Genomic DNA, 17,863 nt, shown 5'->3' with positions numbered 1-17,863 from the left:
GATTAGTTTGGTGACTTCACGCACAGATATTTTTATTTTGGATAGTGTGTTGTCTGCTGTAGAAGGAAATTGCTGTAAACTTTCCATTTTGAACATATATAAAATATCTCTTTTGTGAATATATGATTTCTTAACTCATTATTTTGTTGTTTTTTTTTACTGTATGACAATGCTTCTGGTTTTCTCATATTTGAATATAAAATTTGGAAATTTTTTTTCACTGAAAATATTTCTATGAATCCAACTCATCCTAAAAATAATTCTCTCTTACAAATTACCATAAATTAAACCTCTGAAATTGTCGTGAACACATCCCTAAAACCTAATGACCTCCTCCCCATAAATACGAGTCTTAAAGAAAAGTTTAGATCTGATGAGCTCACAGAAGGATTAAATCTGGACATAAGGTGATTATGCCGAACAGTATACTTCTTTAATTTGCTCACATTGAAAAAATGGATGAGAGTTCTTGAGTTAATACATGAGTACACTTAGGGTCAACAGGGTCAGTTTGCAGGGAAGGTCAAGGAAAACATGGAAATAGGATGAACTTGAGCAAAAGAGGGATAAATAAATACCTGGCCAGAGATAGACACCTAGCTTCTACCGTTTTATAAGTAGTGCAAATAAAAATATGCTACCTTGATCATATGCATGAGAGCGAAACTATCTCTGTACTTGTATATTGATTTTTCTGACACAAAAAATTAAAAATTGTGTTTTTAAGCAAAAAAATTGAACTAATGCTAAATACACTTGTCTAATATTTTGGTAGATTATAAAACAAAATAAACGTCCCTTGGTTTTCATAAAAAATTATTTGTAATGTTTTCTATCTCATGTTAATTTCTTTTAATTTATCAAACACATATCCAATTAAAAAAAAACCTTTAGACTTATGTAAGATTTGAACTTGACATAAAAACTACTACCTTAGTAATGCCTAACATTCACATGTTTCAAGTTGAACACTAACAGACAAATCCAAAAAACACTAACTTTTTAATAGTATATCAATTTCTGGAAGAAAATTTTTTTAAAAATCTGGAATTTGAAAATTTAAATAAAAACTGAAATTTGAAAATTTAAATAAAAACTGAAATTTGAAAATTTAAAAAAAAAATGGAATTTGAAAATTTAAAAAAAAAAAATGGAATTTGAAAATTAAAAAAAAAAAAATGGAATTTGAAAATAAAAAATAAAAAATGAAAAATATTTTCTGTTTAGACAAAGATTATTGAAAAAATAATTCCCCTTTAGTTCTTTTCGATTTCCAACTTTATAATAAATTCTTATCCTTCCCCTAAAAATCATATTGGATGCAAAAATAATTGTAGAAAATAAATTTGATGTTTTCTGACGATGTTCTTCAGCTTTTGTCTGAAATTGTATCTTATTATTTTTAAAATTTTATGTCTTTATCCGATGGTGAAGCCATAATTTGGAAGCAGAGAGAAAAAAGTTCTTTTACTTGTTTCTTCAGCACTTGTATAAAGATATTTCCTTTGTGTCATATCAACATTTGCATAAAGACATGTGAAACGACATTGAGGTAACCTGGGCTAGTTGCATCATTCGGCCACAATCATTAAGGTCAAACCCAAAAGAATCGCTCATATGTATATGGTTTCCATTACATACCAACTGCTACCAGAAAACTGAATACAAGCATTGATTTTCTACTATATATGTACGACGAATTAAGGCACGATAAATGTACTACAAAACATGACAACTGCTTCTGCTGTTTTTGTTTTGTTTTTGTTTTTTTGCTAAAAATCTTTAAGAAATAAACAAATGTTTTTTTCTGTTAAAAGAAAAAAAATGTTTTACTGTTTTAAAATCGTAAATGCATTTTTGTATTTTATTGTGTTTTATTGTTTTTTTAATGTAAATGTTTAGAAAAATAAAAACGACAATGAAAAGTAAATAAAGCAACAAATTATTTAATTTACTCAAATCTGTCTAAATTGAAATTGGTTGCTTCTTCCTGAATCATGAGAATCCCAAGTTGCTCGAATGACGTGCCTAAATATCACAAAAATAATCAGCAGGAGCAATTGTTGTACATTTGTCGTACCTTAATTTGTCGTACATAATTAGTAAAAAACCTGAGCACTTTTCACCACCAAATGTTGGACATTTCTCCGTGTAAAATGAATGCTGTTGAGAATGGAGAGATTTATTTAGTTGCCATTACACCCATTCTGTTAAAATCTCTTCTTTAGGATAAATAGAATTTATCATTTACTAACGATTTATTTACAAAATAGAAAACAAACAAATCTAGAAACTAATTTTAAAAAATATTGATTTACAACATGAAGAAATATTTGAAGATTTTCATTCATTTAACTTGCAAAGAATAAACGCACAAGCGATTGCCATTTACAATGGGAAAAAGCCAGTTAGAATTTAGAATGTACAAAAAGAATCTATACAGAGGGAAAACCATGGACGTCCGACTAGCATCTGTCCAAAGCCGTCTTGAATCCTGTAGTGTAGGCTGGTTTATGACCTCATCAGGTAGCTGGTTCCATGAAGATGCCACTCAAATTGAGAACATTGTTTGACGTCGAAGCCTCTGGAACCATTGAAGGTAGACCTTTATGCGTGCTCAGAGCCCATGATCTGAAGCAGGGAAGTTGAAACTTAGAAATTTTTATTCAAATGATTCAATTTAGGATTTTTTATAACCTGTTAGGGTTGATCTGATTTAAAATTACCTAACCCCAACCCCTGCCTACTCTCTCTTACAAACAAGATAATCCATTATAATATAATGTTTAGTCGGTTTAATCTGCGGGTGTGTTTGTGCATGTGTGTGTATGAATCCAGTGCTGAAAAGGTTTCAATCAGAACTAGTTCCCATACTTACAAAACTGTTTAAGCATTGTTCTAAGGCGAAATACTTCACAACACCTTAGAAAACTTAATCAGTTTGCGGCGTATTTAAAAATTCATCAGTCATCTTCCTCTCAGGACAGATCAGTCTCCTATGCATTATGAGTAAGTTGCTGAAATCTGTGTTGACTAGAGAAGTAGTCAACCACCTCGGCAAAATATCCTCCTCAGTGACATGCAATATGGTTTTTGTTCTGCTAGATCTACAGTAGATGTGCTAACAGTTAGATCTCATAGGATTAGCGAATCTCTCAATGATGACTTTGTTTCTAGGGTAATTGCTCTTGACACATCAAAAGCCTTTTGTAGAGTATGGCATAAAGGTATAAGATCTCCAGCTATGGTATAGCTAGAGATGTCTTAATTATTAACTCCTTTCTCTCTGAAAGATTTATGAGAGCAGTTATTGATGGACAGAAATCAGAAGCTCACAGTATTAATCCTGGGCTCAACTCTTTCTGATCTGTATCACATTCAAATATCATTCGAAGACGTTTATGCTACCAACACTACTATCAATGGCAACACTTCAAAGGTCGTAGATGCCCAAGGTCTCTCTGATTATCTCTCCTTTGATTTTGACCATGTAGGGACATGGCTGGCTGATTAATTTTAATGCATCTAAAACCAAACTTCTGCCTATCCATCATCAACCTTCTAACCCCATCTGGCATCAGTTAAAATGAATGGCTCTCGTTTTGGAACGCTCCATGTTTCGAGAAGCTTCTGGGTCTGATATTACTCCAGATCTGAAATGGAACACATACAAATCTATTGCGAGCGTCATTAAAGAAAGTGGTAGGCTCCTTCTACCGCTCCAGTAGATATCTCACTGTCGATGTAATTCTTGACATATATAATAGCCAAGTACATCCTAGTATGAATTACTGTTGCCACATCTGGGCAGGAGCTGCTAGAAACTTCCTATCCTACATTGACAGAGTTCAAAATAGACTCCACAGTCTAGTAGGGGATGCTCTTTTCTCTTCCCTGCAACCTTTTTCTCACAGAAAAGATGTTGCGAACACATCTTGCTCTAGCGTTATTTTCATGGTAAGTGCTTGTCTGAACTCCACTTTATTGTCCCTCTTGCAAAACATTCACAAAAAAACACTCATCTAGCTAAAACCACTATCAATAATTTTCCCCACTTTTTATCGGTAACTAAACCTAAATGCACGCCTGTGGAACTCAGTTCTGTTTGCCTACTTTCCAGCTGACTACAATATGGTCGTCTTCAAGTCCAACATAAACAAATTCCTGTTAACCGTCCCCTTAAGTAATCCAATTTACCAAATTTCCACAACTAACGATTACTACGATATTTTCCTATTGACTACTGTACATTCATTAATCCTTATCCTTGAGTGGCCTCTGGGCCTGGATTAGTAGTGACCCCTTTGTTAAAAAAAAAGTCAATGCTATAAACATGTCATGTACGTTATAACTTTCCAGATATATTAAAAAAAATCATCTGATGATTGTTGATTAATCTGATGCTGTTAGGATAAAAAAATAAATTTTAGCCATTTTAAAATGAATTGTTCTAAAATCAAATTGTATTAACTCATCTACTAAAACAATAAATTTAAAATAAAAAATAACTGTTAGAAGACAGATATTTATTTATGCAAAAATAATTTTCATTTTTGCTATTTTTATTTATACCTACTTGCACTAATGAAAGATCTTTTTTATGGCAGTTTTTTTAATTTGCCCTTTTTTCTCCTCATCAGCCCTCATCTGACATGGAGAGATGTCCAACATTTGGTGGTGCACAGTGCTCGTATTCCATCTTCTGGTAGCAATTGGTTTCGTAATGGCGCTGGTCTGCATGTGAGCCATTCTTTTGGGTTTGGCCTTATGGATTGTGGGCGAATGGTGGAATTGGCCCAGAATTGGCACAATGTCCCTCCACAGAGGAAATGTGTTTATACAAGTGCTGATATGAACAAGTAAGTGACCTTTCTTATTCACGATACTAAAGATTCTTTAAGGATATCCATATAATATTACGATTGCTTGCTTGCACATTGTATGTTTTAGTTGTTTGAAGGAAGGGGGGATGAGACAAGAAGTGATGAGAACAAATATTAATCTTGTAAATCAATAACATAAATAAAGAAGACATTTGTGTAAATCTTTTGATTTGATATATCGTAACTTCAATTATTGATTCCGTTACAGTTAATTAAAACATCTGTTTGACGATTCCCTTAATATTATAATTCCCTTAATATTATAATTCCCTTAATATTATAATTCACTTAATATTATAATTCACTTAATATTATAATTCACTTATATTATAATTCACTTATATTATAATTCACTTATATTATAATTCACTTAATATTATAATTCACTTAATAATATAATTCACTTAATATTATAATTCACTTAATATTATAATTCACTTAATAATATAATTCACTTAATATTATAATTCACTTATATTATAATTCACTTATATTATAATTCACTTATATTATAATTCACTTAATATTATAATTCACTTATATTATAATTCACTTAATATTATAATTCACTTATATTATAATTCACTTATATTATAATTCACTTAATATTATAATTCACTTAATATTATAATTCACTTATATTATAATTCACTTATATTATAATTCACTTAATAATATAATTCACTTAATAATATAATTCACTTAATAATATAATTCACTTAATAATATAATTCACTTAATAATATAATTCACTTAATAATATAATTCACTTAATAATATAATTCACTTAATATTATAATTCACTTAATATTATAATTCACTTATATTATAATTCACTTAATATTATAATTCACTTAATATTATAATTCACTTAATATTATAATGCACTTAATATTATAATTCACTTAATATTATAATTCACTTAATATTATAATTCACTTAATATTATAATTCACTTAATATTATAATTCACTTAATATTATAATTCACTTAATATTATAATTCACTTAATATTATAATGCACTTAATATTATTATGCACTTAATATTATAATTCACTTAATATTATAATTCACTTAATATTATAATTCACTTAATATTATAATTCACTTAATATTATAATTCACTTATATTATAATTCACTTAATATTATAATTCACTTAATATTATAATTCACTTATATTATAATTCACTTATATTATAATTCACTTATATTATAATTCACTTATATTATAATTCACTTATATTATAATTCACTTATATTATAATTCACTTAATATTATAATTCACTTAATATTATAATTCACTTAATATTATAATTCACTTAATAATATAATTCACTTAATATTATAATTCACTTAATATTATAATTCACTTAATAATATAATTCACTTAATAATATAATTCACTTAGTATTATAATTCACTTAATAATATAATTCACTTTATATTATAATTCACTTAATAATATAATTCACTTAATAATATAATTCACTTAATAATATAATTCACTTAATATTATAATTCACTTAATAATATAATTCACTTAATAATATAATTCACTTATATTATAATTCACTTAATAATATAATTAACTTATATTATAATTCACTTAATAATATAATTCACTTAATAATATAATTCACTTAATAATATAATTCACTTAATAATATAATTCACTTAATAATATAATTCACTTAATAATATAATTCACTTAATAATATAATTCACTTAATAATATAATTCACTTAATATTATAATTCACTTAATAATATAATTCACTTATATTATAATTCACTTATATTATAATTCACTTAATAATATAATTCACTTAATAATATAATTCACTTAATAATATAATTCACTTAATATTATAATTCACTTAATATTATAATTCACTTAATAATATAATTCACTTTATATTATAATTCACTTTATATTATAATTCACTTTATATTATAATTCACTTAATAATATAATTCACTTATATTATAATTCACTTATATTATAATTCACTTATATTATAATTCACTTAATAATATAATTCACTTAATAATATAATTCACTTAATATTATAATTCACTTAATAATATAATTCACTTATATTATAATTCACTTATATTATAATTCACTTAATAATATAATTCACTTAATAATATAATTCACTTAATAATATAATTCACTTATATTATAATTCACTTAATAATATAATTCACTTAATATTATAATTCACTTAATAATATAATTCACTTATATTATAATTCACTTAATAATATAATTCACTTAATAATATAATTCACTTAATAATATAATTCACTTAATAATATAATTCACTTAATAATATAATTCACTTAATAATATAATTCACTTTATATTATAATTCACTTAATAATATAATTCACTTAATAATATAATTCACTTAATAATATAATTCACTTAATAATATAATTCACTTAATATTATAATTCACTTAATATTATAATTCACTTAATAATATAATTCACTTTATATTATAATTCACTTAATAATATAATTCACTTAATAATATAATTCACTTAATAATATAATTCACTTAATAATATAATTCACTTAATAATATAATTCACTTATATTATAATTCACTTAATAATATAATTCACTTAATATTATAATTCACTTAATAATATAATTCACTTAATAATATAATTCACTTAATATTATAATTCACTTAATATTATAATTCACTTAATAATATAATTCACTTATATTATAATTCACTTAATAATATAATTCACTTATATTATAATTCACTTAATAATATAATTCACTTATATTATAATTCACTTAATAATATAATTCACTTAATATTAGTATTCACTTAATAATATAATTCACTTATATTATAATTCACTTAATAATATAATTCACTTATATTATAATTCACTTAATAATATAATTCACTTAATAATATAATTCACTTAATATTATAATTCACTTAATAATATAATTCACTTATATTATAATTCACTTAATAATATAATTCACTTAATATTATAATTCACTTAATAATATAATTCACTTATATTATAATTCACTTAATAATATAATTCACTTAATATTATAATTCACTTAATATCTTTCTGAATTATTGAGATGAGGATTGCTTATTAATATTATTCATACTGTTTGACAAAAACATTTCCGAATTCAACAACATCCATCACTTGGAGAAGGTCAGCGGTTACATCGGCCGAAACGTTGTGAAAAATGACACTCAAGAGTAGAACAGTAGTCCGATGAATCCACATAATACACATTCATGTGTGTTCTTTTTCATCTGTTTATATATGTACCTGACAGTTTACAGTGCCGCTGGTGTTATTTAAAAAAAACTTAAACGTTTCTTTTGTTTGTTTGTTTTTTGTTGTTTTTTTTTTTGTTTTTGTAAAATGTAAAAAAAATTATTTCTTATCTAGATTATAAAATTGAGAGAAAATAAATATGGTTTTGATTAAAAAGTCAAACACAAAACAAAAATTTCCTATATATATATATATGACTACTTCATTTAATCACATAAATTAATATACAAAAGTATAATTTTATGCGTAAACTTTCTGTATTTACTTCAACAGTGCTCAATACATAGGTAGAGCTAGGTAGTAAGTTATAAAAATATATATGGCAATTAAGCTACGCAGAATATTCCGTGTTTCATCTATGCTAGGATTCGTTAGGCTTATGCGTTTCATCCACACTAGGATTCGTCAGACTTATGCCTGACGAATCCTAGCCTGGATGAAATGCGGAATATTCTGTGTAGCTTAATTGCCATATATATTTTTATAACTTTATATATATAGTATTAAATGAAAGATGAGGAATAAAAATTATAACTTTATTATATCATGAGAACAATAAGGGAAAATTAAGAAAGAACTCTTTAGGCCATAGCATTTCGGAGCTAAATGCTTCTCATCAAAAGTTAGAATTATACAAGGTGCGGTCAATGTCAAGTTTCTTTCCAACTCCTCCAAAAACTTTAAAATAACGACTTTTCTAGGTTTTCAATGATGCTGAAAACGAATATCGCATTTAAATTTGGGGCAGATAAGTAGTTTTCATGATATGAAGAAATTACTTTTTTCAAAAAGTGGGAGATCACTTTCCTATAAATTTAACGTTAAATGAGCACCCACTTTCTGGATACCTAGTTATTTCTTCATATCATAAAACAAATTTAACTGTGATATTCGTTTTCAGCACTCCCGAAAACCGGCGCTGTTTTTTACCTAGATTTGTTCAGTTTTTCATCTCCTAAATTAGGACGCTAATAATGCTGTCAGTAACCTTACACAAGCGGGTTACAAAACATACTTTTGTTTTTCGTTCTTTTTAAAAAAAATTTTTTTTTTTAGGGAGTATTCAATTATAGCACTTATATAGTTTTTAACAGGTGTTTCTGTAGTTTAATTAACCGTTTTTCCGTAAATTATGTGCAGACACAACACCCCCGCCTCTCCACCGACCCCTTAATGTAAACAAAAGTTTTGTGAAGTACTAAACTGCAGAAGCACCTGTTAAAAACTATACAAGTTCGATAATAAAAAAAAGAATGACAAACAAAAGTATGTTTTTGTAAATCGCTCGTGTGTAGCGTCCTAAATTATGAGATGAAAAATTGAATAAATCCCTTAGTAAAAAAACAGCACCGGTTTTCGGGGGGTGCTGAAAACGAATATCACTGTTAAATTTGTTTTATATGAAGAAATTAGTAGGTGGCCAGAAAGTGGGTTCTAATTTTATGTTAAATTTATATACGAAAGTAATTCTCCACTTTTTGAAAAAGTAATTTCTTTATATGTAATATAAATATCTTATATATATATATATATATATATATAGTAATATTTTTATTATATACATATACTCATCTGCCCCAAATTTAAATGTGATATTCGTTTTTAGCACCACCGAAAACTTATAAAAAGTCGTCATTTTAAAGTTTTTTTTTGAGGAGTTGGAAAGAAACGACATTGATCCAAAATGCAAATATAGAAAAAACTGATTGTTTCACGAGGGAATAGAGAACAAGAAAAAAATCACATGCAGCAGCATGGTCTCGGACAATTTCCCCCACCTGACCCGACCCGATATGATCCTGAACAACTTCATCAATTCAGACCCAAACAACATCGACAACTCGAACCCGAACGCCTCCAATGATTTAATACTACACGATCCCGAACAACTCCATCGATTAAAACCCAAACACCTCTGAGGATTTAATACTACACGATCCCAAACAACTCCATCGATTCAAACCCAAACACCTCCGACGATTTAATACTACACGATCCCGAACAACTCCATCGATTCAAACCCAAACACCGACGATTTAATACTACATTATCCCGAACAACTCCATCGATTCAAACCCAAACACCTCCGACGATTTAATACTACACGATCCCGAACAACTCCATCGATTAAAACCCAAACACCTCTGATGATTTAATACTACACGATCCCGAACAACTCCATCGATTAAAACCCAAACACCTCTGATGATTTAATACTACATTATCCCGAACAACTCCATCGATTAAAACCCAAACACCTCCGACGATTTAATACTACAAGATCCCGAACAAATCCATCGATTCAAACCCAAACACCTCCGACGATTTAATACTACACAATCCCGAACAACTCCATCGATTCAAACCCAAACACCGACGATTTAATACTACATTATCCCGAACAACTCCATCGATTCAAACCCAAACACCTCTGATGATTTAATACTACACGATCCCGAACAACTCCATCGATTCAAACCCAAACACCTCCGACGATTTAATACTACACGATCCCGAACAACTCCATCGATTAAAACCCAAACACCTCTGATGATTTAATACTACACGATCCCGAACAACTCCATCGATTAAAACCCAAACACCTCCGACGATTTAATACTACACGATCCCGAACAACTCCATCGATTCAAACCCAAACACCTCCGACGATTTAATACTACCCGATCCCGAACAACTCCATCGATTCAAACCCAAACACCTCCGACGATTTAATACTACACGATCCCGAACAACTCCATCGATTAAAACCCAAACACCTCCGACGATTTAATACTACACGATCCCGAACAACTCCATCGATTCAAACCCAAACACCTCTGATGATTTAATACTACACGATCCCGAACAACTCCATCGATTCAAACCCAAACACCTCTGATGATTTAATACTACACGATCCCGAACAACTCCATCGATTCAAACCCAAACACCTCTGAGGATTTAATACTACACGATCCCGAACAACTCCATCGATTAAAACCCAAACACCTCCGAAGATTTAATACTACACAATCCCGAACAACTCCATTGATTCAAACCCAAACACCTCTACGACGATTTAATACTACACAATCCCGAACAACTCCATCGATTCAAACCCAAACACCTCCGACGATTTAATACTACATGATCCCGAACAACTCCATTGATTCAAACCCAAACACCTCCGACGATTTAATACTACACGATCCCGAACAACTCCATCGATTCAAACCCAAACACCTCCGACGATTTAATACTGCACGATCCCGAACAACTCCATCGATTCAAACCCAAACACCTCCGACGATTTAATACTACACGATCCCGAACAACTCCATCGATTCAAACCCAAACACCTCCGACAATTTAATACTACACGATCCCGAACAACTCCATCGATTAAAACCCAAACACCTCTGATGATTTAATACTACACGATCCCGAACAACTCAATCGATTAAAACCCAAACACCTCCGAAGATTTAATACTACACAATCCCGAACAACTCCATCGATTCAAACCCAAACACCTCTACGACGATTTAATACTACACGATCCCGAACAACTCCATCGATTCAAACCCAAACACCTCCGACGATTTAATACTACATGATCCCGAACAACTCCATCGATTCAAACCCAAACACCTCCGACGATTTAATACTACACGATCCCGAACAACTCCATCGATTCAAACCCAAACACCTCCGACGATTTAATACTACACGATCCCGAACAACTCCATCGATTCAAACCCAAACACCTCTGACGATTTAATACTACATTATCCCGAACAACTCCATTGATTCAAACCCAAACACCTCCGACGATTTAATACTACACGATCCCGAACAACTCCATCGATTAAAACCCAAACACCTCTGATGATTTAATACTACACGATCCCGAACAACTCCATCGATTAAAACCCAAACACCTCTACGACGATTTAATACTACACAATCCCGAACAACTCCATCGATTCAAACCCAAACACCTATACGACGATTTAATACTACACAATCCCGAACAACTCCATCGATTCAAACCCAAACACCTCCGACGATTTAATACTACATGATCCCGAACAACTCCATTGATTCAAACCCAAACACCTCCGACGATTTAATACTACACGATCCCGAACAACTCCATCGATTCAAACCCAAACACCTCCGACGATTTAATACTACACGATCCCGAACAACTCCATCGATTCAAACCCAAACACCTCCGACGATTTAATACTACATTATCCCGAACAACTCCATTGATTCAAACCCAAACACCTCCGACGATTTAATACTACACGATCCCGAACAACTCCATCGATTAAAACCCAAACACCTCTGATGATTTAATACTACACGATCCCGAACAACTCCATCGATTAAAACCCAAACACCTCTACGACGATTTAATACTACACAATCCCGAACAACTCCATCGATTCAAACCCAAACACCTCCGACGATTTAATACTACATGATCCCGAACAACTCCATTGATTCAAACCCAAACACCTCCGACGATTTAATACTACACAATCCCGAACAACTCCATCGATTCAAACCCAAACACCTCCGACGATTTAATACTACATTATCCCGAACAACTCCATCGATTCAAACCCAAACACCTCCGACGATTTAATACTACATTATCCCGAACAACTCCATCGATTCAAACCCAAACACCTCCGACGATTTAATACTACACGATCCCGAACAACTCCATCGATTCAAACCCAAACACCTCTACGACGATTTAATACTACACAATCCCGAACAACTCCATCGATTAAAACCTAAACACCTCCGACGATTTAATACTACACAATCCCGAACAACTCCATCGATTCAAACCCAAACACCTCTGACGATTTAATACTACATTATCCCGAACAACTCCATCGATTCAAACCCAAACACCTCCGACGATTTAATACTACACGATCCCGAACAACTCCATCGATTCAAACCCAAACACCTCTACGACGATTTAATACTACACAATCCCGAACAACTCCATCGATTCAAACCCAAACACCTCCGACGATTTAATACTACAATATCCCGAACAACTCCATCGATTCAAACCCAAACACCTCCGACGATTTAATACTACACGATCCCGAACAACTCCATCGATTCAAACCCAAACACCTCCGACGATTTAATACTACATTATCCCGAACAACTCCATCGATTCAAACCCAAACACCTCCGACGATTTAATACTACACGATCCCGAACAACTCCATCGATTCAAACCCAAACACCTCCGACGATTTAATACTACACAATCCCGAACAACTCCATCGATTCAAACCCAAACACCTCCGACGATTTAATACTACATTATCCCGAACAACTCCATCGATTCAAACCCAAACACCTCCGACGATTTAATACTACACGATCCCGAACAACTCCATCGATTCAAACCCAAACACCTCCGACGATTTAATACTACACGATCCCGAACAACTCCATCGATTCAAACCCAAACACCTCCGACGATTTAATACTACACGATCCCGAACAACTCCATCGATTCAAACCCAAACACCTCCGACGATTTAATACTACACGATCCCGAACAACTCCATCGATTCAAACCCAAACACCTCCGACGATTTAATACTACACGATCCCGAACAACTCCATCGATTCAAACCCAAACACCTCCGACGATTTAATACTACACGATCCCGAACAACTCCATCGATTCAAACCCAAACACCTCCGACGATTTAATACTACACGATCCCGAACAACTCCATCGATTCAAACCCAAACACCTCCGACGATTTAATACTACATGATCCCGAACAACTCCATCGATTCAAACCCAAACACCTCCGACGATTTAATACTACACGATCCCGAACAACTCCATCGATTCAAACCCAAACACCTCCGACGATTTAATACTACATTATCCCGAACAACTCCATCGATTCAAACCCAAACACCTCCGACGATTTAATACTACACGATCCCGAACAACTCCATCGATTCAAACCCAAACACCTCCGACGATTTAATACTACACGATCCCGAACAACTCCATCGATTCAAACCCAAACACCTCCGACGATTTAATACTACACGATCCCGAACAACTCCATCGATTCAAACCCAAACACCTCCGACGATTTAATACTACCCGATCCCGAACAACTCCATCGATTCAAACCCAAATCGTAATTAAAAGTAGGTACAACATATAAGGCTAAATTATATATGTAGGTAATACTATATATATATATATATATATATATAGGTCACTATGAAATAATGAGGATCATTAAAGAAGAACCAATAATAAAAGCAGATATGAAAATATAATGATAGATGAAATCCTAATTCTACTGTTCGAATTATCTGCAATCTACTCATGATTCTGTGTTTTAACTTTAAACTGTACTGATGGAGACTGATTATCAATATAAATCCATATCGTTTCAGAAACGATCGTACACAAAAAATGTTGTTTGTTGAATTCTTGGATATGAATGTCATGAATTTATTAACCTAGTATCTATCTATGTATATGCATTCATTGAGCTTTTGCTTTGAACAGTTCTAGTAAGTGCTCTTGAAACATGTGTGTATGATAATGCACTAAAGAAATTTCAGATACGTATTTTTTTTTTTTTTTCAAAAAAAGTATGTTTTAAGAATGTTGTCTTATGTCACTGGTGTGTCAGAATAGATTTTAGTTTAGAAGCAATGTGTAGTATATATTCTGTTCAAAGATGATACAGTAATATCGTGGGGTCTTATTTGTGCCAGACGAAACCTGTCTGTCAGTAATGAAGTATCAATTCCAAAACTTAATTGTAAAATATTTTTTTTCTTTTTCAGAAAAGTTTCTTTCGGCGTGCCAATAAAGGTTGAATTATTTTGCAGCGGCTGCTCAAATCTACCGCTGTCTCATTTAACGCATATCGAGCACGTTCAAGTCTACATCAATTTAAAGCATTCGACTCGAGGGGATGTCCAGATATTTCTCACTTCCCCTGCAGGTACCAAGTCTCAGCTTTTGTCTCCCAGAAAATTTGACAAACTTAAAGATATCGATTTTTATTTTATGACCGTCCATAACTGGATGGAAAATCCCTATGGTAATTGGACGTTGGAAATCCATGATAAAAATAATAATGGAAACGATGGAATTCTTCAGAAATGGTCGTTGATTCTCTTTGGCTACAAATTGGACAGAAAATGGGAAAACCTTAATACCGTGAAAATGACAGATGCTGAAATCCGTGAGACCATGGAAAAAGAATTTTCTAGAAAGTTAAACATAAGGAGACATCAAAATACTTCCTTAAATAAGAAACTGACCAGGTTGGGAAAATCAGTCCCAAGTTACAAAAATCGACTTGCTAATTTCTCTGAAAGTTTAGCATCAATATTTGTATCTTCTTTGACTCAGAATGAATTAGCAGAAATTCCCCGTTCTGTTTCTCAATATGAAGATGAACCCTTGATGTTTCGACTGTCAGAGAAAATCATAAAACCTGAACACGAGTCAAAACTTAGTGAGGAATTTCAACCGAAACCAAAATCGATTTTACGTGCTTCACTTGGTGAAGTGATTGCCAATGATTATTATTTGAATAAAAAACGACTCGAACCCAAAAGTAGACAAAATCTATCCAATCCATTGGCAGCAAAATTTGAGCATATGATTGTAAAAGCCGATGAATTTGAATCTGAATTCTCGGCCTTGAAAAAATTGTTAAATCAAACTGATTCACCAAAAGCCAGTTTTGAAACTCTTTATAAAGAATACATGGAGTCGAATCCGCCAAAAAGAAATATTGATTCGAAATCTGATGAGAAACCTTTACCTGCTGCTAACGATGCCATCAAACCAAACTCTTTTAATGTTCATGTTTCACCTGCTGCTTATATCTTTGCAGAGAAAATGTTCTTTCCAAGCTTTGATTTAAGACAAAAACAATACACAACCACTCATAAAACTCCCCACTTTGATTTGGCATCTGCAATCAATTCAGAAAGAGCCAAACATAACATTTTAAGAAAACTTCTACAAAATCTACGGTTTTATCTCCAAAATTCTAAAAGTGTTCGTGACAAAAATCTGTCTGTTGGAAGAAGAGAAAGTCTGCCGAATTCTTTGCTTTCTGAACCATTTGGTGCTAACAAACAATCAGAACCATTAAACAGAATTGACTTAAAGAAACTTGGAAATGTTTCCAAGATCGACGTTCAACAATCAGAACTTGAAGAGGAATTGAATTTAGCCAAAGAACAAAAGAAAATGCAAGACGAATCGAAACTGTATCCACGTTCGATCTAATTCTTGATGTTTTTGAAATTTTCAAACTTTATCGACTTCCCATGATATTGTTAGACATTTGTTTAATAAAAAAAAATATTTAAAATAATTTAATTGAAGATAGAAATTCAAATCCTAACTACCATTTCCAGTTAGCTCTAAAACTTTTTCATACTAATAAGACCTTCATTATTTTTAACACTGAGTAATTTGGGTTATATTGAAGTTTTTCGCTCTATTATGGTTGCAAAATGTTTGCCATTAGTTTCTCCTTGCGTTGCAACCGGTGGATGGTGCAAAATAATTTTGCTGTTTCATTGCTATGCATTCCCTTTTTTACTCTTTATTTTGCAAATATTTGTTTTCTGGCTTTTGTTGATTAGTCCGCAATGCAAATTATCTTGGTGCTCTCCTGATATGCATTTTTGTGTCATATAAAAGACAATTTCTTCTAAATACGTCGTTATTATGATCATTTATTGTTATTATGGTTATTTGAGTTGTTGTATATTTCAGTTTTATTTTGAATAAATACTGATGTTATTATTTGTTAACTTTTGTTAAAATGTGACAATACTAATCACAAACATTAAGTAGCCATTACAAAGCTAAAAACTCCCATGTAATTTGATTTTGGCTTTAATTTTTTTCTCGTTTGCATAACCGGTTGTTTTTCCTAACACATCGTCCTCTGTTCATAAATATCAAGTAACAAGTTGTGTTCAAAGTTTTGACACTTTTTATTTGGAAAAGATTTTTATGGGATGAACAAAAATAAACGAAAAATAGTTGTCTATAAAGTATTGAAATGGCTGTAATCTCTATTTATAAAATTTAATTTTCTTTAAGTAAATTATTTGGTTATATTGAAGCGGTTTTTATCAACATGTTCTGACGGATTTTCTAACCTGTGAGAAGGAAAATTAATCCACCATATTAATTCAATTTTTATAAATTAAATTTTTGTTGTTTTAATTAAACGAGTCTAGGTGGTAGCATGCCCCTCCTTTTGTGCCATTGTATAAAAGACAATTTCTTTATTAATATTCCATATTAGAGACGCCATTTTTATGATATTTAATTTGTAATTTATTCCGATTTAATTCAATAAACATTGTTTGATAATATTTGTAAAAAAAATTATTGATTGTTAATATTTGCAACAATTAGATTGATTGTTAATATTTTGTAAAATCAGAAAATAGATTAATAGTGGATTAATTTGTTCTGTTACTTTTTAGAAACTTAAGCAAGACAAATCGATAAAATGTGGCAGTCGTTTTTGAAGCTAACCGCGTCAATATAACAGATCGTTTAGTTA

General features: G+C 31.2%; 1 protein-coding gene across 1 annotated transcript in view; it reads left to right on the top strand.

Annotated features, from left to right (window-relative positions):
- Positions 1-17,294, top strand: part of LOC145288101 (neuroendocrine convertase 2-like) — a 415,880-nt gene extending 398,586 nt beyond the window's left edge. Inside the window, exons 11-12 of the mRNA XM_080136159.1 lie at positions 4,641-4,859; positions 15,099-17,294. Of these exons, the coding sequence (XP_079992285.1) occupies positions 4,641-4,859; positions 15,099-16,563 (1,684 nt within the window). The 3' untranslated portion in view covers positions 16,564-17,294. The remainder of the gene's footprint in view (positions 1-4,640; positions 4,860-15,098) is intronic.
- Positions 17,295-17,863: the final 569 nt, after the last annotated feature.

The sequence above is a fragment of the Euprymna scolopes genome, chromosome 11, assembly GCF_053919585.1.
Source record: "Euprymna scolopes isolate OS-2025 chromosome 11, ASM5391958v1, whole genome shotgun sequence".
NCBI classification, from domain to species: Eukaryota; Metazoa; Mollusca; class Cephalopoda; order Sepiida; family Sepiolidae; genus Euprymna; species Euprymna scolopes.
The sequence above is the reverse complement of the archived record's forward strand: the minus strand, read 5'-3'. Positions and strand labels throughout refer to the sequence as shown.